At 42.7% G+C, this 27,423-nt stretch overlaps 1 protein-coding gene across 6 annotated transcripts in view; it reads left to right on the forward strand.

Moving 5' to 3' along the window:
• The window catches only part of DPYD (dihydropyrimidine dehydrogenase), a 538,621-nt gene that overhangs the window by 334,628 nt on the left and 176,570 nt on the right, over positions 1-27,423 (forward strand). For 5 of the 6 annotated variants that reach the window (XM_079981200.1, XM_079981199.1, XM_079981195.1 and 2 more), the window contains one exon: positions 11,024-11,188. The exons of the other annotated variant lie outside the window; for it this stretch is intronic. In XM_079981200.1, the coding sequence (XP_079837326.1) occupies positions 11,024-11,188 (165 nt within the window). The remainder of the gene's footprint in view (positions 1-11,023; positions 11,189-27,423) is intronic. 6 annotated transcript variants of the gene reach the window in all.

Raw genomic sequence — 27,423 nt, forward strand, 5'->3', positions numbered from 1 at the left:
ATATAGCCACCATGGCTAGTAGCCACTGATAGCCTTATCCACTACAAACCTCTGCAATCCTCTTTTAAAACCAGCCAAGTGGCATCTAGACTGGTGACTGGGGGCAGCTGCCGAGACCACTTAACACCGGTCTGGAAAGACCTACATTGGCTCCCAGTACGTTTACAAGCACAATTCAAAGTGTTGGTGCTGACCTTTAAAGCCCTAAATGGCCTCGGCCCAGTATACCTGAAGGAGCATCTCCACCCCAATCGTACTGCCTGGATGCTGAGGTCCAGCGTCGAGGGCTTTCTGGCGCTTCCCTCATTGCGAGAAGCAAAGCTTCAGGGAACCAGGCAGAGGGCCTTCTCAGTAGTGGCGCCTACCCTGTGGAACGCCCTCATGTCAGATGTCAAAGAGATAAACAACTACCTGACATTTATAAGACATCTGAAGGCAGCCCTGTTCAGAGAAGCTTTTAATGTGTGACATTTTAATGTATTTTCAATCTTTGTTGGAAGCTGCCCAGAGTGGCTGGGAAACCCGGCCAGATAGGCGGAGTACAAATAATAAATTATTATTACTATTATTGTTAGTATTTATTATTATTTGTGGGAGCAAGTTCCATAGTTTAACCATGAGCTATAGGAAGACATCCTTTCTTTTATCTTTGCCGAATTTTCTAACGTTCCACTTCATTGGATGTCCACAAACTCTAGTGAACCCACTTCCTCCGTGGCATACCTTTGTTTTATAATTTCTGTCCTGTCACTTATTACTTGCCTTTTCTCTAAACTGAAACAGTCTCCCTTGGGAGGTTGCCGGCTCTCTTTGCGGTTTTTAAGGTGGCCGTCTGTCGTGGATGCTTTAGCTGAGATCCCCTCATTGCAGGGGGTTCAGACTAGATCAGGGTTTCCAGAACTTGGAACACCAGCTGTTGTTGGACTACAACTCCCATCACCCCTAGCTAGCTGGACCAGTGGTCAGGAATGATGGGAATTGTAGTCCAGAAATGACAGGGAACCCAAGTTTGGGAAACCCTGGGCTTGTGGTCCCTTCCAACTCTACAATTCCATGATCCTGTTAAATACTTCAACCTTTCCTCATGGGGGAGTGGTCTCTATCCCCTCAATCATTTTGGTTGCCTTTTTCTGAAGCTTTTCCAACTCAATCAATATCCTTTAGAGATGAGTTGACCAGAACCGTATAGAGTATCCCAGTTATAGTGCTACCTTGTCTTTTACAGTAAAATATCTTGAGCCAGTCCTGCTTCTCAGGGTAGGCAAGGGAGCCTTTAATCCTACCTGCCCACAGACTGTCTTGTCAGAGTGGTGCATGCTCTAGTTATCTCCCACTTGGACTACTGCAATGTGCTCTATGTGTGGCTTTGAAGGTGACTCGGAAACTGCAACTAATCCAGAATGCGGCAGCTAGACTGGTGACTGGGAGTGGCCACTGAGACCATATAACACCGGTCCTGAAAGATCTTTATTGGCTCCCAGTACATTTCCGAGCACAATTCAAAGTGTTGGTGCTGACCTTTAAAGCCCTAAATGGCCTCGGTCCTATATACCTGAAGGAGCGTCTCCACCCCCATCATCCAGGCTGGACACTGAAGTCCAGCACCAAGAGCCTTCTGGCGGTTCCCTCGCTGCGAGAAGTGCGGTTACAGGGAACCAGGCAGAGGGCCTTCTCGGTAGTGGCGCTTGCCCTGTGGAATGCCCTCCCAGCAGATGTCAAGGCAATAAACAACTATTTTACTTAAACAACTGAAGGTGGCCCTGTTTAGGGAAGTTTTTAATGTCTGATGCTGTATTGTTTTTAATATTTGGTTGGAAGCCGCCCAGAGTGGCTGGGGAAACCCAGCCAGATAGGTGGGGTATAAATAATATATTGTTGTTATTATTATTATTATTATTATTATTATTATTATTATTATTCTGCAGTGGAGAATCTTCTATTCAAAGAGGCTCCCTTCACAGCTAAGGATGACTTGAGCTTTTTAATCCAGCGGTTTCCCACTGCACAAGTTACAGACAAACACAGGAAAGTAGGTGTGAGTCACACCATGAGTGGATCACCAGGAAGTCAGTTGCACACAAGTCCCTTTGAAATAAGTGTGCAAAGGTAGTCGTGACTTAACAGAAACCCCATTGATTCCAATGGGAATAAAGTCCAAATGACTTCAATTTGGATCTAACCCAGTGCTCCAAAATAAAGCATATGTGGATTGTGGATTTCGATCACAAATTCAGTAATGTATTCTGTTAAGAACATGAAGTCTGTTCTTGCACGCTACAACTGAGTGCCTGTTCAAACTTTACCTACAATTATGTTTTACGGAGACATGAAAGTCACCCCCCCACCCGCACCCGCCCCAGAATAGTTTCGTAAGACATCCCTGTGGAATTGTTCACAATAAGGCCATTGTGACTGTCTTTCTTCCAGTGCTGACATTTAGTAAGAAGTAACCACTGTTACACTCTGGAACTTACTTCAAAGCACCTAAAAAGCACTCCAGATGAGGAAAGGTCATATAAATTAACTTCTGAAAAAGACATAATGTGATCACTTTGTTTAAACCTTTACATCATCTATAATGAAGGGAAACTGACAAAGGTCACACAGTTCACTAAATACAACAATTTCATATTCCTAAGTTAACAAAAGATCTGCCTTAAGCATTTAATTCTGTCTCATTAACGTTGCTCCCCATTGTAGAGGTGCACTTTCTACATGAAAGCAGTGACAGCCACCAAGTTGGTTGTAGGTTTCCTGGATTTTGTATCTTCTTCTTCATCATCATCTAAGGGGATACTCTAGTTCTAAGGGGATGGCTAGTTTATTTCAGGTTTCTGACTTAATTTCCCTTAGTTTTTTTATTCACTGGTGACTTCTGTGAACTTTTATCACAGTCTCTCCTTGAACAGAAATGTGAGATCCTTAATTCTAGTTTGGTTCATCTGGATGTTTGCTATATCTGTGCCATCCTAGCTGAGTTTCAATTTAAACTGACAATTTACCTGAGAGCTTAACAGAATATATGAAACTTACTTAGACACACATGGTGGATCTGAAGAGGGCATTGAATGTGCTCATATTGGCTTGGGTCCAATAAATACCTAGTGTGAGCAGAATAGTACTTACTGTACGCTGGCTCAAGGGAGCCCCATTTATTTATCTCAGTTTTCCTGTACTTCTACAGCGCCCCCCTCCACATTCCCTAAGGTCCCTTGACCCTCAGGAGTGACCTTCAATGGGTACAGACAGGAGAAGCTTGGAAAACCCGATTGAGAGAGTGGAGTTCTGCCGTCTCTGTCTCTGGATATGACCCAATATGCCAAAGTATATACCGGTAGTCTCTGTGGCAACGAATCTGTGGCCAGGATCCAAGGAAACACGAAATTTGTTCCTTGCGCCAATACACCTTTTTGTTGTTGTTGTTGGCATCCGTTTGTCTCAAGAGACAATGGAGCACACCTTCAGAGACAAAGTCAGACTGCTGCATTAGCAGCATCCAAGTGACCTCCCCAGGGCACAAGCAAGCCTGGACAGTGTGTATTGAGGTCCTGGGCTACTCAGGTGACAAGATCCCCCCCCTCGGCCTCACTGATGTGGTCCAGAGTGCCTTTGGAGTCAAATGAATTCAGGTGTGCAGCCAGATATTGTAATCTGGAGAAGAATGAGGTTTTATGCTTAAATAGCTTGTCCGCAAACAGATAGGATTGGGCTCGTCAATGCAATAAATGGTCTCTCCCTCCCTCTCTCTCTCTCTCTCTCTCTCTCTCTGTGTGTGTGTGTGTGTGTGTGTGTGTGTAAAATAGAGAGTGAGAGAAAAAGATTGATTCTTTACAGAAGTCAATACTGTCATTTTGACACGTTTGTTTTGCATGTGTGTCGTGGCTCACTTTTGCTCTTGCATGTTTGATTTTAAGTATGCAGAAGGTTTACAGGAACCATACACACTGTGATACAAAGTGCATTTTGAATGTAGTTGGCCATTAAATACATTAAATCTGCAGTAAGATAAATGATGAAGAAAGGTTATATATCTATATATAGATATTTAGGGTTGTAGCATTTCTTTGTTGGCTAACTTGTTGGGTTACAATTTATCTGAATTCTTTAGGGCAATAGTTTCCACTTGTACTCCATTTGCAACTGTTGACAAATAGGGTCATGTGACTCTGAAAACAAAATCAGGTACCGCATAGCAGACAAAGTGATGTGATTGATTTGACACATGATGCCGTGATGTCACTGAACAACCACAAACAAAATCCTTTGGAGCCCCGTAAATCAGACACCATGTCATAGTGAGTAAATAAGAGAGAGAGAAAGAAATTTCAAATGCAGTGGTACCAAAAATTGTCTCAAACTGGGAAAGGAGCCTGAAGCAACAATTAAGGAGGGGAAAATGTGAGCATTAACAGTGCAGCCCTCTAACTTGTGCCAATAAATATATTTTGTGTTTCAATTTATTCAGTTCCATTTTCCACAATCCATTTGGAAAAGTAACAATATTTAAGGAGGCCCTCAAGAGTAGATTGCAATTGAGGAAATGTATAATGTGAGAAAGATGTAATAAAATTGGTTCTTTGTAAAATTATCCATGTTGAAGACCTTCATTTGTCTACAGACATTTGTAATGCAAAGCAGCTGTTTTCCCCGTACCTGAACCAGTGCAAAATAAGTTTAAGATGATTTAGTCTAATTCATTTATATTAGAGTGCAGTGAATTCTTACCTTATTTGTTACCAGTTTGTGTGTGTGCACGCGTGATGCACCACAAACATATGTATGATTTATTTGTTTACTTTGTAAAAACATTTTCACTTGTATATAATTGTGGAAAACAGGGCCTAAAAAGCAATGTGCTTCCAGGCTGGCATTTGTCCTAGTCTCTTTTGCTTCTGAGAGTCCGTCCAAACACTGCAAAGCTCCTTTCCAGGCAAGATGTGATGAGTTTTGCTGAAGACTCGGTAGACTTTGAATCGCTTCAATTGACCTGTGTGGATGGTTGTTGTGGGGGACTTCCAGATGACCTGCTTATTGAGTGTTCATCCCAATTAGACAATGTTGGCTATTCTGATTTGTCTGTAGGCAGGTTAGATGTTGCTGCATCAAAGCGAATGTCATCCCACACTTTCCAGGACTTCCCCCCACTCACTTTCCCTATCACAAAAAGTCCATGTTTTGGGGGAGGTGGGTTTGTTGCGGCAGAGCTCTCAACCAATTATATTTGTGGCATTTGAATTCTCCAGTATATGGTTGAATCCCACTTGAAAATAATAATAATAATAATAATAATAATAATAATAATAATACTTTATTATTTATACCCCACCCATCTGGCTGGGCTTCCCCAGCCACTCTGGGCAGCTTTCAACAAAATATTAAAATACAGTAATGCATCAAACATTAAAAGCTTCCCTAAACAGGACTGCCTTCTAAAAGTCTGGTAGTTGTTCTCTTTGACATCTGGTGGGAGGGAGTTCCACAGAGTGGGTGCCACTACCGAGAAGGCCCTCTGCCTGGTTCCCTGTAACTTGACTTCTCGCAGTGAGGGAACCGCCAGAAGGCCCTCAGAGCTGGACCTCAGTGTCCAGGCAGAATGATGGAGGTGGAGACGCCCTGAAAGTTCCCAGTGTTTCAACCTGCAGTTGAAGGTGTTGCTGCCTCTTCCTGCTCCTCTCATTAGGCATGCCTGCCTCTCCAGCTCCCTGGATTAGTGTGGCTGTGATCACAGCTTCCCCACCAGAAGAAGAGCTTGCATAGGAGTCTGATATCTAGTCCATGTTTCTCTGGGTGAAGTGGGGAATAGGTGAGGTTTGAAAGTGGGGTGTGGGTGGCTGGGTTTTACAGTCGGTTGGCATGTATGATAATTCCTTGAACTGCAGTGGGGGAGCATTGCGTGGAATGCAGGGCACCCACTTTCACCTGTGGAAGGCCTAATCTGTTTTTCACAATTGCCATCGACTCAGTTTCCCATAAAAGGTAAAGGGACCCCTGACCATTAGGTCCAGTCGTGACCGACTCTGGGGTTGCAGCGCTCATCTCACTTTACTGGCCGAGGGAGCCGGCGTACAGCTTCTGGGTCATGTGGCCAGCATGACTAAGCCGCTTCTGGCGAACCAGAGCAGCACACGGAAACACCGTTTACCTTCCCGCCGGAGCGGTACCTATTTATCTACTTGCACTTTGACGTGCTTTCGAACTACTAGGTTGGCAGGAGCAGGGACCAAGCAACAGGAGCTCACACCGTTGTGGGGATTCGAACCACCAGCCTTCTGATCGGCAAGTCCTAGGCTCTGTGGTTTAACCCACAGCGCTACCTGCGTCCCTTTCAGTTTCCAATATCCTTCAATATTTCTCTGATGAGAATAGGGATATCCTATTCTTCATCATCATCATCATCATCATCATCATCAAACCATTATTGGCATCAGATACAAACATTCAGAATAAATAGGCCTATTCTAAAATATTTTTTATTATATATACCCCAGCCATCTGACTGGGTTGCCCCAGCCACTCTGGGCAGCTTCCAAAGTATATAAAAACATAATAAAAATGTGAACATTTAAAAACTTCCCTATGCAGGGCTGCCTTCAGATGTCTCCTAAAGGTTGTAAAGTTACTTATCTCCTTCCCTTGGGGGTTGCGTAACTCCATGTTCTCCAACAGTTCTCGAATGAAAATAGGGACATCCTAAGGAAGAGTGGGATATTCTGGGATCAAATCAGAAATCAGAATGGCTTGTGTAAATCTGGGATTATCCCTGGAAAATAGGACACTGGATGGTCTGGTTTCCTCCCATGTCAATATTACCGGTACTTACAATTTTCCTTACATGTTTGAGGTGGTGTGGCGCTGTGGGTTAAAGCCTCAGCGCCTAGGACTTGCCGATCGAAAGGTCGGCGGTTCGAATCCCTGCGGCGGGGTGCGCTCCCGCTGCTCGGTCCCAGCGCCTGCCAACCTAGCAGTTCGAAAGCACCTCCGGGTGCAAGTAGATAAATAGGGACCGCTTACCAGCGGGAAGGTAAACGGCGTTTCCGTGTGCGGCTCTGGCTCGCCAGAGCAGCAATGTCACGCTGGCCACGTGACCCGGAAGTGTCTCCGGACAGCGCTGGCCCCTGGCCTCTTAAGTGAGATGGGCGCACAACCCCAGAGTCTGTCAAGACTGGCCCGTACGGGCAGGGGTACCTTTACCTTTACCTTTATATCCATCTGACAAAAAATGCAGTTCAATAAGTTTATGAAGAACTTGTCTGCAGCATCCCAATAGTTAAAATGCACATTCATAATGTGGCAATTTATATATTTTAAGGAGTAAATCTGTTAAAAAATAATTCATCCAAACATTCAGTTCATCAAAATTGCAATAGGGGGCTGCCAAATAGGAGCTAGGAGGAGGCATGGAAATGGGTTGGGTTTTGTACAAGGAGGGATGGGGGAAAGCTGGGAGTAGGAAGGAGAAAAAAGGAGTGGAGGTGAAATGGGGTACATTGCAGGGTAATAGAAGGAAGATTCATATTTCAGTGTAAAGTGGTACCTCAGGTTAAGTACTTAATTCGTTCCGGAGGTCCGTTCTTAGCCTGAAACTGTTAGCTAATGGGGCCCCCCTGCTGCTGCCGCACCACTGGAGCACGATTTCTGTTCTCATCCTGAAGCATAGTTCTTAACCTGCGGTACTCTGGGTTAGCGGAGTCTGTAACCTGAAGCGTATGTAACCTGAAGCATATGTAACCCAAGGTACCACTGTAAAGTGTAGAGGAGGCTTAGTAGCTCTAGTGTTTGGGACAAGGAGGTCCCAATGGGAGTGGTCTGTTTGCAAGAGGAGTTGCAGAAAAGGAGGGAGTGTTGAATATATGCTTTATGGTAATTTATGGACCTAATAGGTATCTAAAGCCATTTGCATGACCAGTCCATGCAGAATGTAGGCACCCTATATATAGAAATGAGCAAACCAGTGATATTTTAGGGAGCAGGCTAGCAGGCACGGCCCATTACTTGCATCATAGGAGCCTACACAACACAAAACACTGTTGCTGTATGTAGGTTTTATTTTATTTATTTTTTATCTTACATTTTGGAAATGTACATCCAGGTGTTTTTTTCTTTAAATTTTTTTGGAGGCCCTCAAGAGAGTGGAGCCTTAAGCTATAGCTTGTTTAGCTTATATTATCCAGCACTGGAGAGGAGGAAACATGGACGTAGGGTTGAATGTGAAAACGGGTGCACACCAGGGTTGCAAAATAAATGGGAGAAGTGCCTTCAGAAATGGGTTTGGGAAGGTGAAAGGGGGGCTTAGCAGTTGCATGAGGTGGGATGGGGAATTTTTAGTTCACATGGGTGGAGCAGTAGCAGTACTGCAGTTTGTTACGGTTGTTAAGAGTTACTGAGAGACCCCTGCTCCCCTCACAGAGCTGGAGTTCTTCGGGAAGAAAGATGGATCGTTAAACCGCTGCGAGAACAGGGGTCTCCTGGCAACTCTCAGCAGCCATAGCAAACTACATTTCCCAGGCTTCTCTGGGGGAAGCCATGGCTGTTTAAAGCATTATGGCAAATGGTGGAACCTCACACTCATTTTGTGTAAGCGCAACACATTGTCCTGAATGTGAATTGGCTATGTGATAGCTTTACATAGCCAATCTATCCTTCCCTTGGGGATGGAACTGTACGAGGTGTTCCATAGGTTTAGTCCTATCTCTGTGATCTTAAAATATCTATACAGTATATAAAACTACACAAGCTTCATTGCTCATAGCCCAAGGAGGTCACAACCCACAATTAAAATAAGAGAGAAAACAGATCCTCGGTTACAAGAAAGAAAAGACAAAAATCGATCAACAATATTTATGGCCGTTTACAAGCAGGAATGCTGAAACATTATCAACCCTACAGCTTAGAAACAAATTAAGGAGGATCAAAAGCCGTATACATTTCAGAGATTATACCTACATATTTAAGGACTGGGTTTGTTTGTTTTTTTGAAAAGAAGTTCTCTATGATATTTAATGTCAAACAAAATGATCAGAAACACAGGAGAATCCCACCGCCCAATTGATTTTGATGAAATAACAAGACACTTTGTGAGTATAACTGCTGAAAGAAACTAAGGGAAAGGGAAAGGTAGCATAGGTAGATCATTAATGAAAATTAATAAAGCTGACAACAGGACTGCATTTTTTTGTGTATCATAATGCCCACATCTTCAGAGGCTGCTGGAAAATTAACTGAAAACTTTATTGACATACAGTGCCTTGGGATGTAAGGAGAATATACGACAGGAAAAGTTCTAACAGCTATTATCCTTTCCCCAGTTACCATTGAAATGTCAGCAGTGCTGATTAACCACTGCACATTAATTGGCATGCTTTCTCTATATGCGAATGTACATATTTGTACATTCACACCATTTCTCGCCATTTATTTTATAATAAATAGTCCAAACAGAAAAACAAATAGAAATCACTAGACATTTACATACAATATGAAGCAAGTCCCTTTATCCTCTGCAACGGTAGCATTTGGCAGATTCAGGAATAAATAATCATTTGTGGTGAGGGTATGCCTTATCAAACATATGCAGATCAGCACTAATTAATGCTAATTAAGGTTTCCTGTCTATCTAGTTGGAAAAACGTCCAAATGTTATGAAATCAGTTAGTATGCCTATTACCCTAATTGTTTTATATGGGATGGATCTTAATTAAAATATGTAAATTGACCTTAATTGCTATATACTAATGGGGGTTCATGTTATCTCTCCAGAAGTGACAAGATGGTGAGTAGGGGTACTTAACCAAATAATTCTATGAAATCCTTAACTAAATGCCCTTTACCCAAAAAAATCATTTTTATTATAAATTGCCGAAAGAACTTTACATACAGCATTTTTCTTTTCTGATTTAAGTGTCTTAAAAACACATACACACACACATATCTAGGTAGGGAGAAAAAAAATGAAAAAGAAGCTTAATTTTGCTTTCCCCCACAGGATGAAGATTTCTTTATAACTTTATGGTTTTGATCTGAAGTGGTTTGATTATAGCATATTATAATATTGGACTCTTAATATTGTCCATATCATTCACTCTGAGTGCTTAATGGTTGCTGAGCTCTCTGGTTAGGGTTAGACTCGCTGAAATAAAAGAATGTTTGTTTACTGAAATGAAAATGCTCAAGTTTGCCTGGAGGTTCATTCATTTACGCACTCTCTCTCTCTCTCAGTTCTATATAAGGTATTTCACTTCTCATTGTGTTAACACATTGGTGTGGTCCCAGGCACACATCTAGCTTGGCAACTTTTGGGAATGTATGGCCAATAGACAGCATTGTCTGTGTCCCCATCTTCAGACACTCAAAGGATAGGTGGGAATTGCCTCTCCCTGTGTATTATTGTTATTACTAAATTTAATAAATCTCTGCACAACAATAACAACAACAACAAATCATTGAGCTGATAGCATCATTTCACATATTATTAAAACATTAACGGTCAATGTAGGCTTTCCACAAACACATTTGTGAAATTGATTGGAGAAATTTGCTATCTACTTCCCCATGAAAAGAAAGGGGACCAGGTTGTTACATCCAAAGTCTTTACAATACCTATTGCAACCCCTCTAAGCTCAGTTAGTTGCTCTGAAATAGCCACATCCCAGATATGGTTGAAACCAGCCTCAAAGTGGCAGCTCAGTCTGTCTGTGTCTTTAACACCATCCATGGCCTCCTAGGCCAACTGCTTTCTGTATCACTCCTTTTACCCAGATTCCATTCCTCCCCTTCCCCTTCTCTGCTGTCTTCCTTGTCTGTGTCAGATTCCTCTTATACATTGCACAGCACCTGGCAAAACAGTAATGCCATAGCTGCATTTTCGCTGTAAGATTAGCAGGCATCTGTTCAGATATATGTGGCAGACTATCCTCTATCAGGACATTTCTACATTTTCTCCAGAACCATTTTTTTCTGCACTACTGTGTTTGGTATCTTCTTGTTGTTTAACTTATTTTTTTTCCCCTTCTCATTGTGTTAATAGGACATTGTAACAAACGTTTCTCCGAGAATAATACGTGGCGTTACCTCAGGCCCCATCTATGGTCCAGGCCAAGGCTCTTTCCTGAACATTGAGCTCATCAGTGAGAAAACGGCAGCCTACTGGTGTAAAAGTGTCTCTGAGCTGAAGATGGACTTCCCTGACAAAGTAAGTTGAGCTTTGATGCAAAGGAAGTTCCCATAGGGGCTGGAGAAGAGGAGTGGAGGTCTAGTCCGAGAGACAGGTACTCATGGTGCATATAGTCATCCTGTTTTCACATCTGGTAAATAGATTCTGCAGGGTTTTGTGGTTCAGGAACCTGCAAAACTTGTTTAACTAGAGGCTAAAATAGGACAAAAAAAATGTGTTTATGCCATGGACTGCTTGCTTAAAAAACTATTTTCTTCTCCAGTTCTGTGTGCAAATACATTGTTTGTACAACAGCAAACAGTAATCCATGTAATGTAGTTGAATGTAGCCATGCATTCAGTTCCAAACTATCCTTATTGTAACGGTAAATTTATCACTAAATGAGGATAGATTTTTGCAGCCTGAGTAGAAATCTCTTGGTGCTTATAATAAAATGCTCTGTGTAATTAGGGCTTTTAGGAAGTTTTTTTTGTTCATATCCCTGAAAAAGCATATAATACTCGATAGGGTGTGCATTGTGTTTATTATTTATTTATTTATTTACTTACTTACTTACTTAGACAATACTCAGAAAGGTGTTTTTCCCCCCCTTTCCTAAATGAACTTAATGAGCAAGTGAATGGCATCCTCTGCTCAAATGAGAGAAAAAGCAGAGATGAGTGTACAAAAGAATATCAACTAGTAATTACAGTAAAGTAAATTATTGTGTTATGGTAAATATTAAAAACAGAAGGAAATTTGATATATAATTGCCTTTGCATTGTAATAGAGGCAGTTTAAACAGTAGGTTCAAAAATCATCACGCTAAGAATTAAGCCTTTGTCACTATCAAAGCAGTTGACAGTGCTTTGAATTGATGTTTGGTACAAAAGGAATTGTATTCAGATTATCCAAAATTTAGCTGCATTAACTCTTATGATTCACATGGCCCTGACGGGAGTTGAGCTGAACAATATAATTTGCAAGGGGCTGTTGCTAATTTTCAGATGGGATTCAATTACACACCAGCAAATGCAGGTTGCACAATTAAAGTGGACTTGGTACAACAAGTTCACACCTTTAAAAAGCCATTTTAGTGGATAAGGAAAGTGATAGGAAATGCACTGGGAAGTGTGAGGTAACAGCTGTTTGATGTGATTTCAGAGAACCTCTCCACTAGGGAATGGATGCATCTGCCAATTTCGGTTTCTTTCAGTTTCTGATTCCAATTTTAAATTCAGTCCTCCACATTTCAGCCACAATTAACATTTAGGGAGAAAAAAACCTCACGAAAATTTGTCAGAATCTTAGTGAGAACGAGAGAAAGAGTAAGTCAGGATGCTCACTGTGGTGACTGTCTGGAGTCTAGTTGCTTTTATCTTCTCCTAAGATACTCAAGAAGGATATTATTTGGTTCTTCAGAGCATGCAGCATAGGAAATATGGCCTTGCATTGACCATGTACTGTGGTACCTCGGGTTATATACGCTTCAGGTTACAGACTCCGCTAACCCAGAAATAGTACCTCGGGTTAAGAACTTTGCTTCAGGATGAGAACAGGATGAGTACGGCGGCGGCACGGCAGCAGTGGGAGGCCCCATTAGCTAAAGTGGTACCTCGGGTTAAGAACAGTTTCAGGTTAAGAATGGGCCTTCGGAACGAATTAAGTTCTTAACCCGAGGTACCACTGTATTCCATACATAGAGAGACATCACAACTGAACAGGAGGCACCTGAAAATCTCAAGGCCTAGTTAAAAATAATAATAATTTATTTATACCACGCTGATCTGGCTGGGTTTCCCAACATAACAACAACAACAAATAATGCAACAAAACATCAAACATTAAAAACTTGCCTGAACCTGGCTGCCTTCTGATGCCTTCTAAAAGTCAGATAGTTGTTTATTTCCTTGACATCTGATGGGAGGGCATTCCACAGGGAAGGCTCCACTACCGAGAAGGCCCTCTGCTTGCTTCCCTGTAACCTCACTTCTCTCAGTGAGGCAACCGCCAGAAGGCCCTCAGAGCTGGATCTCAGTGTTGGAGCTGAACAATGGAGGTGGAGACGCTCCTTCAGGTATACTGGGCTGAGGCATATAGTTAAGCATGAGCAGAGTTTGCTCACCAGCAGGGCAGCCATTGAACAAAGCACAACACTTCTGACTTTCAGGTGAAATTATCAGCTAGAGCTAGGGTGGTGGGTAGATGCAGTACCCCCTTCCTCTGGTGTAGTTCTGTCACCTTCAGTAGGATTGCACAAATGTAAGCAGTCAGTGAATTGGCTCATAATGTCAGTCAATCAGTTCTGATGTGCCGGTGTCTGCCAGACCGTCATTGTAATGAATGGAGCACAAGAAAGGGCTTTAGAAGATTGACTATTAATAAAGACATCCACAATGAATACAGCTTTAAAAAAATATCATTGAAAGTGAGTGACAAGTTTCCCTGAGTGTACATAAGCACTTAGTGACCCTTATTCAGTATTTGACAGTGCATGTCGTGGCATTTTAATGGAACATTTGATAAATTAAGCTGTCCTGGAAACAGGGATTTCCTTAGCCAAACAGAACTCTTGAGTAAAGTATATTAGTGATGTTTGACTGACAATTAAATCCTTTCACCATTGGTTCAGGAAATATATTTATTGTCAGTAAATAATGACTTGCTAAGCAAACTAAAAAACATACCACAAGCACTAAACATTATTAAAAATAAATAAATAGACGGGATAAAGACTGGTACAGCGTTGTAGACTTAGGTCACACATAATTTGAGCTGTGGGTTGTCATTGTGACTACTTCTATACCACCCTAAGGTGTACATGAAGGGAGTCTTAGTCTAGCAATACATGTCTGTCTATAATAGCCACCAAGTGGATTTACTTATTTGCATATATCACCGATCTAAAGGCAAAAAGACTGTGGTGAACAATGTAAAATCAACAGTAACATATTCATTTTTCAAAAATAATTTTATTATGAATAGTACAATGAGCTAAAAGCAAAAAGAGGGGGAAAAGAGAAAGAATACATAAAACATTTTAAAAGGTTGAGGAAAAAACAGTAATACGACAGTAAATTATAATTAAGATTGCAGAACTACATAACATGTATGTAAATGGATAAACTTATTGTTTCCCTCAAATGTCCATTGATTCATGGGTCACGATGGCTTCAGTAAATATGTTCCAAATATCATTAAATTTGCCCATACATAATCTTCGTCTGAAAGCGATCCATTAATGGGTTGCAAGGGCTGTTGTGTCGTCTATCCATTGATCGAAAGAGGCCATATTTTTGTCCTTCCAATGTATCTAATGATACACTAACATTACATTCATAAAACAAATACAACATGTGTTAATCTGATGTACTGATTTGTGATGGATGCATCAAGACGGTTGGCTTACCCCTTAGGGAAAGCCTGGGTGAAAAGGGGACCTTTAAGTAGGCACCTAAATGCCAATACTGTAGTCCGAAGGGCAGATGTCACCACACTAAAAGGCTCTGGCATCAGTGGCCATAAGACAAACTTTGGGAGCCTATGGCACCACTAAGAAAGTCTCTTGCGAGGACTGAAGTGGCAGGAGGCAATATGGTCCCAAGTTGCTCAGGGCTCTATAAACCAAAAGCAAGACCTTAGGCTTGAGTGGTAGCGTATTGGTAGCTGGCATAGCTCTTTCAGCACACAGATAGAGCACATTCTGCACTGGCTGTAGCTTCTGGACCACTGTTAAGGGTTGCCCCACACAAAGCACATTGCAACAATCCAATTAATACACTGATGAGTGGGGGGGGGGTTGGCATGGTAATTTTAACTATCCTATTGACAACCTAGACCTACAGGCTAAGTTTAATATCACCTTTCTCCAGTGAGCTCTGTGAGAGAATTAGGAACTACTGGAATTACTAAAAATTTGCCTAATTACAGTTCCTACAATTCACTATTGTGACTTTCCCCGGAGAAAGTGGTATAATGTAGATAATGTAGATGCATTTGTCATGTAAATATTCCTTTTCAGGAACCTGTGTGTGTGTATGTGTATTGTGTGTGTGAGAGAGAGAGGGGGGGGGGAAAGAACATATATGTAATTACAGTGCTACTATGAAAAATATATATTTATGGTGTCTGTCAAAAACCCTTTTGTCTTCCAAACTCTTTATAACTGGGACTGATATCTAAAATCAACACTTTATTGAGCTATATTTTCATAGCCAAACTATAATATCCTGTCCAGTCTGATGGAATCACAGGTGTTCATTTTATATGAGATGTTTAGGTTCTCGAGCAAAGAACCTTGAAGCTGGAAAGGAAGTATGCACTATCTCGAAATGGCGAGAGTGTCTAAGCAAATGTGTAGATGAATGTCTGGAGTTGTGTTTCTCTCTCTCTTTTAAAAAGCAGGCCACAAACTACACCTGTAAAGTATCAGTTTGCACTCCTGAATGAGCCACTCTGCCTTATTGACTGGCTGTGATTCATTAGCAGGAAGCTGCATTACAACTTATTGGCATGAAACACTGCGATTTGAGATCACAGGAAGTGCAACATTACGCACACCCTGGGCAGAAATGCATATAGGATACACATTGTATTTTTTTCTAAGGCAGGGAGGGAATTATGTCAAGGGCTTGTGCAAAAGGGCTCCACTTCCCAAGTGTTTTGTGGATTTGCCTTCAGTTGTGCAGAATGGCCGTCTTTCTCTCAACCCCATGCCTTTGTGTCGCTGAAATAGCTTTTTATGAAAAATGCAATAGTCAATGGTACAAAACAGTAACGCACATTGGAGATTTGTATCTTCAGTAAGAAACATCCTTTGCTTAGAGCGCAAGACATTGGTCCTATTAGGAAGGAACGCATTTCACAATTTTATGAGGATGATAAGCACATCTTGAAGACGTTGCCCCAAGGTGTAAAGTAGGAGAAAATTAAAGCTGTTTCTGAAATAATCTGCCAGGCCTCTTCCAGAAAATGAGCTGAGAGCTTCTCTTGATTACTGGGAAAAACAAACCCTTAATGGCGAAAGACAGCTTTAGTACTCACAGCACCTGATCTTGACAATTCAGCTAATGCCAGTGCTGAAAGCTCCTCTATGAAGGAACGGGAGAAGAGCTCTTTGCATGAATACGGAGCATGGCTTAAAATGTGAGCCATTCTGAAATATGATGCACGATTCCATTGTTAAAAGTGCTCTGTGTGTGCACGTGCTCACACACATGAACATTCATGTGCAAAAATACATTTCCATCCTATTTCAGAACCTTGCTTGAATTTTGCATTCCAGCAGTGGGAGATCAGAGAAGCAGAGCTAGCTCCACTGGCTCTGCTGTGACAGGCCAGCCCCATCAGGCCTCATCTCCCCTCCCCAGAGGAGCCATACCATCAGGCTGCCTCAGTGGATGGGGGGATAGGAGGCAGGAAGGAGGAGGAGGAGGAGGAGGAGGAGGAGGAGGAGGAGGAGGAGGAGAAGCCACCCATCTGACTGGGTTGCCCCAGCCTCTCTGGGCAGCTCCCAACAAAATATTAAAAACACAATAACATATCAACCATTAAAAACTTTCATGAACAGGGTTGCCTTCAGATGTCTTCTGCAATCAAATAGTTGTTTATCAGTTTGACATCTGATGGGAGGGTGTTCCACAGGACAAGCGCCACTACCAAAAAGGCCCTCTATCCGGTTCCCCTTAGCTTCATGTCTCACCATGAGGGAACCACCAGAAGGTCCTCAGAGCTGGATACCTCATTGTCTGGGCTGGACAACATTTTATCCTTTTTACTAGAACTACAGCTCCATCAGGCACCTCCTGCCCCTGAACTGTGCCAGCTGGTTGTCATAGGAACAGCTGTTTAGAAACTAGTGCCTGAGTTTTGGTTTTTATTTTCTTCTTCTGTGCCTGTCCTTTCCCCCTTGTGTGGGTTGTTGTTGTTGTTGTATTGTAAGCCTGTGGTTAAGAACTGTCTTGTTTTGATTGAATGTAAGCTGCTCTAGGACCGTTTTTGTCTGAGGAGTGGGATACACATGGATAAATAAAAAATATAAAACTATAGACACACATTCTGCTCAATGGAACAGTGAGATAGGATTCTGAACACAACCCTGTGTGTTTTTACTCCAAGGCATGCTCCATTTCATTCAGTGAGACTTACTTCCAAATCAGTGAGTGTAGGATTACAGCTAACAGACCGATCCTAATGAGATGTTGGAGTGGAGCGATGTGGCAGATTTATCGCTGTATCCTGAAACCTTGCTGGTTCATGCTAATGAGGATAGAAGGTGCCCCTGGCCCCTTCTCCTTTTCAGCTCCAGCTTTGGGATCATGCCTGTGGACCTTTGGAGCCAGTGAATTCAAGTATACCTGCAGTATATAAATATTGGCCTCAGAATATTCCACAATACCACGAGGAAACAGTTGGGCACAGTTGTAACCAGGAAGAATGGGTGAAGCTGAGGAGTTGGCCATAAGCCATCTTTGCCCTTCTCCAGCCCTGGAGCCCAACTGCACAATTCCATTTTCCCAGCATAAGTTCAACAGCGCAATAAGGATTTTACAGTTTGCCAGATGCCATTCCATTGAGTCCAAAAGGACATTTATTGAAGGGATGAGACATTCATCTCCATGGTTTTGCATCATGCCTGTCACATGCCTTCTCCAGAGAAGCATTACAGATACAGTGGTACCTCAGGTTAAGTACTTAATTCGTTCTGGAGGTCCGTTCTTAACCTGAAACTGTTCTTAACCTGAAGCACCACTTTAGCTAATGGGGCCTCCTGCTGCCGCCACGCCACTGGAGCACAATTTCTGTTCTCATCCTGAAGCAAACTTCTTAACCTGAAGCACTATTTCTGGGTTAGCGGAGTCTGTAACCTGAAGCATCTGTAACCTGAGGTACCACTGTACTCAGTACAAGTAAAGTCGAATATGCCTAGATTAAAATGTGAAGTACTGGATGGAAGAAAAATTAGTAAGGAAAGAATATATAGATGACTTGAGAAGACTGTAGAATGCAAAGATTATTATAAATTGTATAATGTGGAGGAAATTGAGTAGGGGTGGAGGGAGAAAAGAATAATATGATGGATTGAGGAAACATAAATGTAAATGTATGGGGGGATGGGGAGGAAATGGTGTTGGCTTTGGTACATTTGTACTGTAATGGAATATGTGAAAACCAATGAATAAATAAATAAATAAATAAATAAATAAATAAATAAGAAAGAAAAGTCGAAACGGGTGACAGCAGACACCTTGAAAACTCCATCCCAAAAGCTAGAGGGATGCATGGGAAGGGAAGTATCCATTCATAGAATTCTAGATTTGGAAGGGACCGCAAAGGCCATCTAGTTCAACCCCCTGCAATGCAGGAATCCTTCCCACAGCCATCCCTGGGTGGGCTCAAACCTTCTGGTTAGCAGCCAGATACCGTGACCTATTGTGCCACTGTCTTGTTTAACCAAAAGGCCTGCGAAATCCCTGCTGTTGTCAGTTAGCTCTTCCTTACCCCAGTTTTCCTCCATTTCACAAAGATAAGTTTACTTGGAAAAGGCTGTCACACTGCTTAGCTTATGATATGCCAGGTATTTCTTTTTAAGGCATTTGCATTAATTTTCAGTCCTGCATTTGTTTCCATCATTGCTACTTTTTAATCCCAAATTTCACACCTAATACAGAACCATTCTTCCTGACTTTTGCCAAAAAAATAGCCTGGAGGAAGGGGAAATAAGTTTTTGGCATGCTGTGGTATGCAGAGGGCATACACAATCATCTTCAATCATTCAGCCCTAGTTTTCTGTAGCTTTATGCTCTGCAATTCTTTACCCTCTCATAAAAATCATATTGAAAGAGCTGCTACTCTCATTTGGCCATTTTGACTATGAGCTGCAGGAATCCATTAATCCAGTAGCTGTCCATTTTAGCTTTGAAATCACAATACTGGTTTCTTGAGGACAGAAATCGATGCTGATATGCACCGTAGCTGATGGTGTTTTTTTTAAAGCAGTTCTATGACAGGCCCATCTGTTGACTATTTGACAAAAGATGGAATTTGGAAGTAACGCGGGACTAGTAATGCTCATGAGATAATGGCATGTGGGGGTCTCCTAAGACAACAGAGACAGAACTTACAAGATAGAATAGGAAAAGACATCAATATTGTATCACACATGGAAGTGAACCCTCTGGATGCTGATTAGCTGAGACGGCAGGGTAGCACGGAATGTAAACGCGCTTTCTCATTGCTCAGAATGTTTGTCGTTCAGCTTCAGTGAGGAAAGGGAAAGTTGTCAGAATGGCTGGGATTTAATCCATACATTTTTCTAGTGGAAGGAGCAGTTTTGTGGGACAAACTGTGTCCTGAGCAGAGGAGACAATGACCAGGGGATAATATGTCTGAAGGTGGACTGCAGAAAAAGCAGTGGGCTGGGAAACAGGAACCTGAGGGAAGATTGGGCAGGTAAAAAAGTACTGGTTGCATTTAGTGTATAATGAAGTTATATGTACGAGTTATGTTTAGTTTGCTCATTCACTATTAATTAATGTATGACCTGGTTTGTATCTACTCCCTTATCCATGAGAAATAGATACTAGTGTTTCTTAAGGAGATCCCTTAACCTTTACAGTGGTACCTTGGGTTAAGTACTTAATTCGTTCCGGAGGTCCGTTCTTAACCTGAAACTGTTCTTAACCTGAAGCACCACTTTAGCTAATGGGGCCTCCTGCTGCCGCCGCGCTGCCGGAGTCTGATTTCTGTTCTTATCCTGAAGCAAAGTTCTTAACCTGAAGCACTATTTCTGGGTTAGCGGAGTGTGTAACCTGAAGCGTATGTAACCTGAAGTGTATGTAACCCGAGGTACCACTGTATTCATAAAATCCAGTCACATTCTTGGCATATTTCTTTCTGCCTATTTGTTCTCCCTCAACTAGTGGGTCCTGCTCAGGACAAACTTCTTAAAACACAATATTAGCATACAACAAACTGCATTCTGTTTGTTGATGAGGGAGAAAAAGAAGTGAAATCTGGAAATCTGCTTTGCTCTGGATAAAGGTAAAGGGAAAGGTACCCCTGCCCGTACAGGGCAGTCGTGTCTGACTCTGGGGTTGTGCGCCCATCTCACTTAAGAGGCCGGGGGCCAGCGCTGTCTGGAGACACTTCCGGGTCACGTGGCCAGCGTGACGAAGCTGCTCTGGCGAGCCGGCACCAGCGCAGCACACGGAAACGCTGTTTACCTTCCCGCTATAAAGCAGTACCTATTTATCTACTTGCACTTAGGAGTGCTTTCGAACTGCTAGGTGGGCAGGAGTGGGACCGAAAGACGGGAGCTCACCCCGCCGCGGGGATTCGAACTGCCGACCATGCGATCAGCAAGCCTTAGGCGCTGAGGTTTTACCCACAGCGCCACCCGCGTCCCTGTTTGCTCTGGATGCCTGCAGTTTATTCTAGGAATTCCCAAGTTCTCCCTGCTCCTTAACGTGTTCAGGTTAATTTGAGTGGTATATTTTTGACCAAAGGTATTTTGCACGTGTTTAGAGGCCCTTCAGTACTTCACAGATGTTGGAACTTACCAGGGACTGCCTGGCAGAAAAAGATTAATGTACATAGTTGGCTGCAAAGTTTGCTGGGATTGGCTCTTTATGGGTAACAGGTCTGGGCAAAAAATAGAAATCTGGATCTTCTTTTTGCTTTCGGCTTCTTCACAGAAGCTTAGTAGCAGCACACATCTCTTTTCCAAATGTCGTTATTTTCCTTTGTGTTTTTCACTTGGGTTTTTGTTTAGTTTTGTTTTTAGGGGGGTAATATGTAGGCTGATCAAGGCTACTGAACTAGAAAAAATTTTTGCACATGCCTGGTGTTCCTTTGCTTTAGTCTTCATATGTTCAGAGCTGAGACCTGGCACTGAAGGCAGCTTCTCGTATTGAGCAAATGCTGGCTCAGTTTAAGCACTGAATATTTGGGGAAGGGAGCAGATGGGGATATCCACCTTCAGCTGAAAAGCCCAGCTGTTAAGAGCCCTTTGTTGTGCCGAGCTATCAGCTTGGGCCAAGGAGAGTGTGTGTATGTGCTATTTTCAAATATGTAGAAGGATACCAGAAATACAAGCTTCCATACTTTTCCTGTGTGCTATTTTTCCCTTTGTGGGCTTGTAGTCTAATACATCAAATTGTGTGATACATTTCTAATACATTTCAAATTGTGTGAAGGTAAGGGGGGGAGTGCCTATTTTGTAGAAACCTCCTGATGTATATTTTGTTCTAGGAGGCTGTTTGGTCAGAATCAAGTATACACTTCCGGAGTAAACACTAAGTACATTACTTCTGGTAAATGAGCCACGATAGCTGCTAGAAGGCCGTGAAAATTTGTGTCCCAGGCTTTTAGACTCATCTACCCATGTGCTATCTGAAATGAAAGGGGCCCCTTGATTGCCAGATATGAAATAGATTAGCATTATTTTCAGCTCTCCTACGTAGCTCTCCTACGTAGCAAAAACAAATAGCTCCGAAGCAACAATGTGTCTGGTAAGAATTCATTTTCCAGGTGCGCCTGGGCAATTTTGGGGCAGGTGACCCATCTGTGAAGATAATTCACAGGAGATGCCATCAGCTTACAGCAGGCATAGGAAAACTTGGCCCTCCAGATGTTTTGGGACTACAACTCCCATCATCCCTGACCACTGGTCCTGCTAGCTAAGGATCATGGGAGTTGTAGTCCCAAAACATCTGCAGGGCCGAGTTTTCCTATGCCTGGCTTACAGTGATGGGAGGCAGCATAGGATGATGATGGGAGCTGGAATTCACCAGCATCTGCAGAGCCACAGGTTCCCCGTCTCTTGTTTAAATGTTAAAAGAAGACTGCATTGTTCCTGCTTCTTTGCTATTGTGCATGCATCTGTTGCTCTGGATGTTTGCGCCTCATTTTCAGATAAAAATACTGGGGAGGAAATGTGTAGTGAAAGGGGAAAACCCTGGGGATTTCTTTGCCTTCTTGCCTACCTTGTTTTTCAATGTGTGGTCTCAAGAATCAATAAGGTGTCAGCACCCTGTTGTTAAGTTTTTGCTGCAGGTTATAGTTTAGGTGTTTGAAATATTGTAAAACTAGACATAACCACTTCCCATTAGCTCTTCTGATTGTTCCTTGGCCTCTCCTGTTCCCCCGATACCAAGGCAATATCTTAAAAGTATGCTGTTCCTGCTAGGGTTGGCAAAGTGGGGTGGCCGGCTATTCTGAAGCCATTCAGAATTTTCCATGCTTGGCTGAGTGGGGATGGCTGAGCTGCAAATGCTAAGGATCATTCATTCCACATTCCCTTCTAAGTGAGCATCGTTGTGGTTTTCTTGTTTTTGCTCGTTTGCTCTTGGCTCTCATCACTAGTACTTATTTCTCTCAGACTTTTGGCCCTCAACAGCAATGATCTGAAAGAGCAAGAGGAAGCGTCGGTTTGGATGCGTGCTCTCACATGCCCTCCAACATTTCTTCAAACTAACTACCTAACTAATTTACTATTTGTACCCCACCCATCTGACTGGGTTACCCCAGCCTCTCTGGGAAGCTTCCAACATATATTAAAGGTAAAGGGGCCCCTGACCATTAGGTCCAGTCATAACCGACTCTGGGGTTGCGGCGCTCATCTTGCCTTATTGGCTGAGGGAGTCGGTGTACAGCTTCCGGGTCATGTGGCCAACATGACTAAGCCGCTTCAGACGAACCAGAGCAGTGCACGGAAACACCGTTTACCTTCCCGCTGGAGCGGTACCTATTTATCTACTTGCACTTTGACGTGCTTTCGAACTGCTAGGGTGGCAGGAGCAGGGAACGAGCAATGGGAGCTCACCCCCTTGCGGGGATTCGAACCACCAACCTTGTGATCGGCAAGTCCTAGGCTCTGTGGTTTAACCCACAGCGCCACACATAAACATTAAAACACTTCTCTATACATGGCTGTCTTCAGATGGTCTTAGGGTGAGATAACTCCATACCCTCCAACATTTCTCCAATGAAAATAGGGATGTCCTAAGGAAAAGTGGGACTTTCCATTGGTCAAATCAGAAACCTGGACAGCTTCTGTAAATCTGGGACTGTCTCTGGAAGGTCTGCTTGGAGGGCCTGCTCTCATAGTTTATCAAGCTATGAACAAGCGTTGGATCTGCATGCTCCCCTCCCCTTGTTTCATCCCTTCACCGCTGCATCATGCTGGTGAGTTAATTCACATTAAGCACCAGTTCTCTGATTCAAATGGGGACTCAACATGGGGCAAAGGGAGGTTATACTTGTATATACAAGGGGCAGGGCTTTTCCTGCAATCTCATTAGCAGAGCAGGGAGCATTGAGGCTAAAGTGTAGATTGTGCTTGAATTTGTCTATGGAAACATATCCATGTGCCAGTTCTCCCAGTCTCGTGAGAGTTGCTGGAGCCAATTGGAAGCCATGTTAGAGCACAACAAGCAACATTCTGAATAGCAAGTTAATGCTGCCCCAAACCTTTTTCTGCAACAGAGAAATGATGGGATTTTGCAGTGAAACATGGACATGTAATTTTAGGGACAGAGAGATTAGTGGAAATTTAGAAATAAATACAGTAGTACCTCGGGTTACAGATGCTTCAGGTTACAGGCGCTTCAGGTTACAGACTCCACTAACCCAGAAATAGTACCTCGGGTTAAGAACTTTGCTTCAGGATGAGAACAGAAATCGTGCGGCGGCAGCGCAGAGGCAGCGGGAGGCCCCATTAGCTAAAGTGGTGCTTCAGGTTAAGAACAGTTTCAGGTTAAGAACGGACCTCCATAACGAATTAAGTTCTTAACCTGAGGTACCACTGTACACGCATGTAGAATGAAATACAGGCCCCCCCACCTGTGCTACGCATTTAAATACCACTTTAAACAGTCATGGCTTCCCCCCCCCCCAAAGAACCATGGGAACTGTAGTTTGTTAATGGTGCTGAGAGTTGTTGGAGACACCTATTCCCCTCATAGAGATACAGTTCTCTGAGTGGGTTAAGAGCCAACCTCTGTGAGGGGAAAAGAGGCCTCCTAACAACTCTCAGCACCCTAAACAAACCAGGATCCCCTGTTCAAAGGAGCATGATACTGTTTTCAATGTATAGTGCTGATGGGTCCACAATACATTTCACTTGATGAGGAAGACTGTGGCCAAGTGTTGTTTTTCTGCTCAGTTTGGTACCCAAGTGCTAACCATTCAAGGTCCCTAGTCTCCCTTCTTCGGGTATTTTATTTTTTTAACCAAACTTGGAATGGAATGGAAGCCCCGCAATAAAGGTCCTTCCAAAGGATGAATATCCTATGACAGTATACCTCAAACAGAGGACACAAATACTCAGTGCTATTTTTCTGGAAAAAGAGGTGCCAGAACTCACCATGAGCACATCTCTTGTTCTCTTATAATGACAGCGGCACCCACCTGAGAGGTGCAGAAACTGAGTTCTGGTGATTTCTGGTGGAAAGAAAGTCATGTGAACACGCTTCTCAAGGGAGGAGTCAAAAGGGATGGTCCAGAGGCCCAGACTCCTCCTACCTGATAAACTGTGATTTAGCAAGCCAGTGATGTACATCTTCACGGGGCCAAAGTGTTTGTGAAGTAATTAGCCACAGTTACAAGTCTTCGGTTCTATATTCAGAAATGGCATGGTCCTCCATCAAAAGCTGACAGTCAGGAATTGAGCAGAATGTAGCAAACATCTCAATGAGTTGCCAAAAACATCCCAAATAAAGATGTGTTCATTTTGATCATAAATGGAAAACCAAGCCTGCAGCCAGCAGTAAATGGACAAGACAGGAAATGAAGGCTTTAATGAAGAGTAGCTTTGATGGGCTGAAGGCAAATTAAGGCAAATTTACAGCAAGCGTGCAGAGTTGAACAGGAGAGAAGATAAAAAAATAAACCTAAAGAGGAAGGGCAGGGTATGGAAATGGTAACAAAGAAAGAGGAGAAATGGGAGGGGGAAGTGTGGCATTGTTACTGTAAAAACAGCAGTCTTGTGGCTTTATATATATATATATATATATATATATATATATATATATATATAAAGTAATAAATTTATGGTGGTGGACTGTAGTCCATGAAAGCTTATGGTATAATATATTTGTTAGTCTTCAAAGTACCACAAGACACTGCGCGTGTTTTGCAGCAACAGACTTGACACAGCTGCCCCCTCTGGAAATTGCTGCAATAGTTGTCATGGTACAGAGCCTAGCAAAGAAACGTTTCAACCTCACAGAACTGACCTTAATCTGGCTATTCTTGAATAAATAGGTTTGAAGGTGGACTCCAGTGTGAACCCACAGAATTGCAATTTACAGCATTAAGAAGTTCTAGCACCTGTGGCTTAGATAATGGATTTTTGTATCTCACATGTTAATTGGTTCCCCAGTGCCAGGGTGTTTGTGCTACCATGCCAGCATTGCTTTCGGAAGCGCCCCGTAAAAATTTTGCATCGCTGTCACTTTCGGCACTTTCATTTCCCTCTGACACCACCGCTTTCAGTCCCCTTTCCCAACTCTGTGACTTAGGATAATACTTTATGCATCTGATGAAGTAGGACTCATGTCCACAAACACTTATGCCACAATAAAGCTGCCAGTCTTTTGAGGTGCTACAAAACCCCTTTGTTATAGTTGCCTTTGGTTTCCAGTACTTCCACCGGGAATGTTCAATGCTGCTGTCTTCTTAGCAGCTCAGCACCTTACCTTGTTGCTAGATTAAAATTGGCACCACTTGATCTTCTCTGCTTTGCACGTGCGCAGAGGCTCGTGCTGGCCATCCCTGAGATGCAGCCCAAGGAGTGTTACTGTAATGCAACGCTGGTCGCATGCTCCCCATTTCCTGCACTCAGATGAAACGCCCCTGATTTAGCCTTTGTTGTTTGCCATTCCCATTCTGTGTTCTCTGCCCCACTGTGAACAAACACCAACATGCTTGCATTGAGGGCTGCTGCTATCCGAGATTATTTGCCTGCCGGAAGGATATTTGCTTTATTAAAAATAAACAGCGGCGGCAGCAAAAGATCTGCTGCATCTCAATCTGGTCGGGCAGCGGACAGTGCCACAACGCGACAGATGAGCAAGCAGCCAAAAGAAAAGGGAAAGAGGGAAAGGGGGGGGGGAGCCAAGAAGGCTTCTAGGCATAAACAGATGAGTAATTTGTTACAAGAGAATCTACCACTCACATTCAATTATTAAAAGGTTTGCATGTATGCGATCTCCCCCACTGCTGTAGCAAGTCTTAAATGCAGGTTGTGGATCAAAACAAAAGAAGGAAAGAAGTGGTAAAATTGCTTACTGGCCCCACTCTGGGTTTATTTATTTATTTTTAATTCCCCCTCCCGAGAGAGAGAGAGAGAGAGGAGGCTTGCAGGACAGTAATGCCAAGACATCCTGCATTACTTGTGTCTATCTCTATGCAGAATCTTTTTCAGCAAGGCGGCATCGAAAGAATAGATTTATGGACTTGGAGGTACATTGTTTAGTATGTCCATATCCATCTAGATTGACAGTTTCTACAGACTTGAATTTCCCAGGGGAGCGCAGCGTTACTGGTGTCAGTGGATGGCATCATTTACTTCAATGCTCCATTATTAAATTGATAACAAGATAATTCCTCTGCTTCTCACAGACATGACAGGGTTTACAACGGTTAACTCTCTTATTGCATGGGATTTGAAGCTGTAAGAGGGTTTTTAATAAGAAGCTTTTTTTTATTATTTCAATCCAGTGACGAATCAAAATTCCAAGGGAAAAACACAATATGGTTTTTTTAAAAGGTCCACAAGGCAGCCATACTTGCAAGGGAGGGAGTTCCAACATCTGTCTTGCCCCCATTTCAAAGAGCTTGACTCTTTCTATTATGTCCAAACATCTACGGATAGCACTCATGGTCCACGATTGTAGTAAGCTAAAATTATTCCATATGATAAATGAGCTTTCTCACATGTGCAAATGTTAAAACAGCTTGTTTACATGGACTAGATGATGATTAGTAAAGTAAATTATCAGATGCAGCATTCCTTGTATAGGACCAAAATTTGCCCGTACAATAAAGGAGGCATATAGACTTCCCTTTTCAACTATGCTTCATCCCATCTATTAATGGGTACCATTAGAGAGAGAAGGTAAATCTGTACTGACCCATCCACAGCAGCTGCCTACACGATACCAGGCTGGCTTGCATGTCTCAGAGCCATAAACAGAGAAGCCATTCATTTTTAACCCTTTCCTTTGTAAACACCAAGGACTTGAAACTTAAGGAGAAAAGATGGGGTTCTA

Source organism: Podarcis cretensis (genome assembly GCF_951804945.1).
Source record: "Podarcis cretensis genome assembly, chromosome: 6".
Taxonomy (NCBI): domain Eukaryota; kingdom Metazoa; phylum Chordata; class Lepidosauria; order Squamata; family Lacertidae; genus Podarcis; species Podarcis cretensis.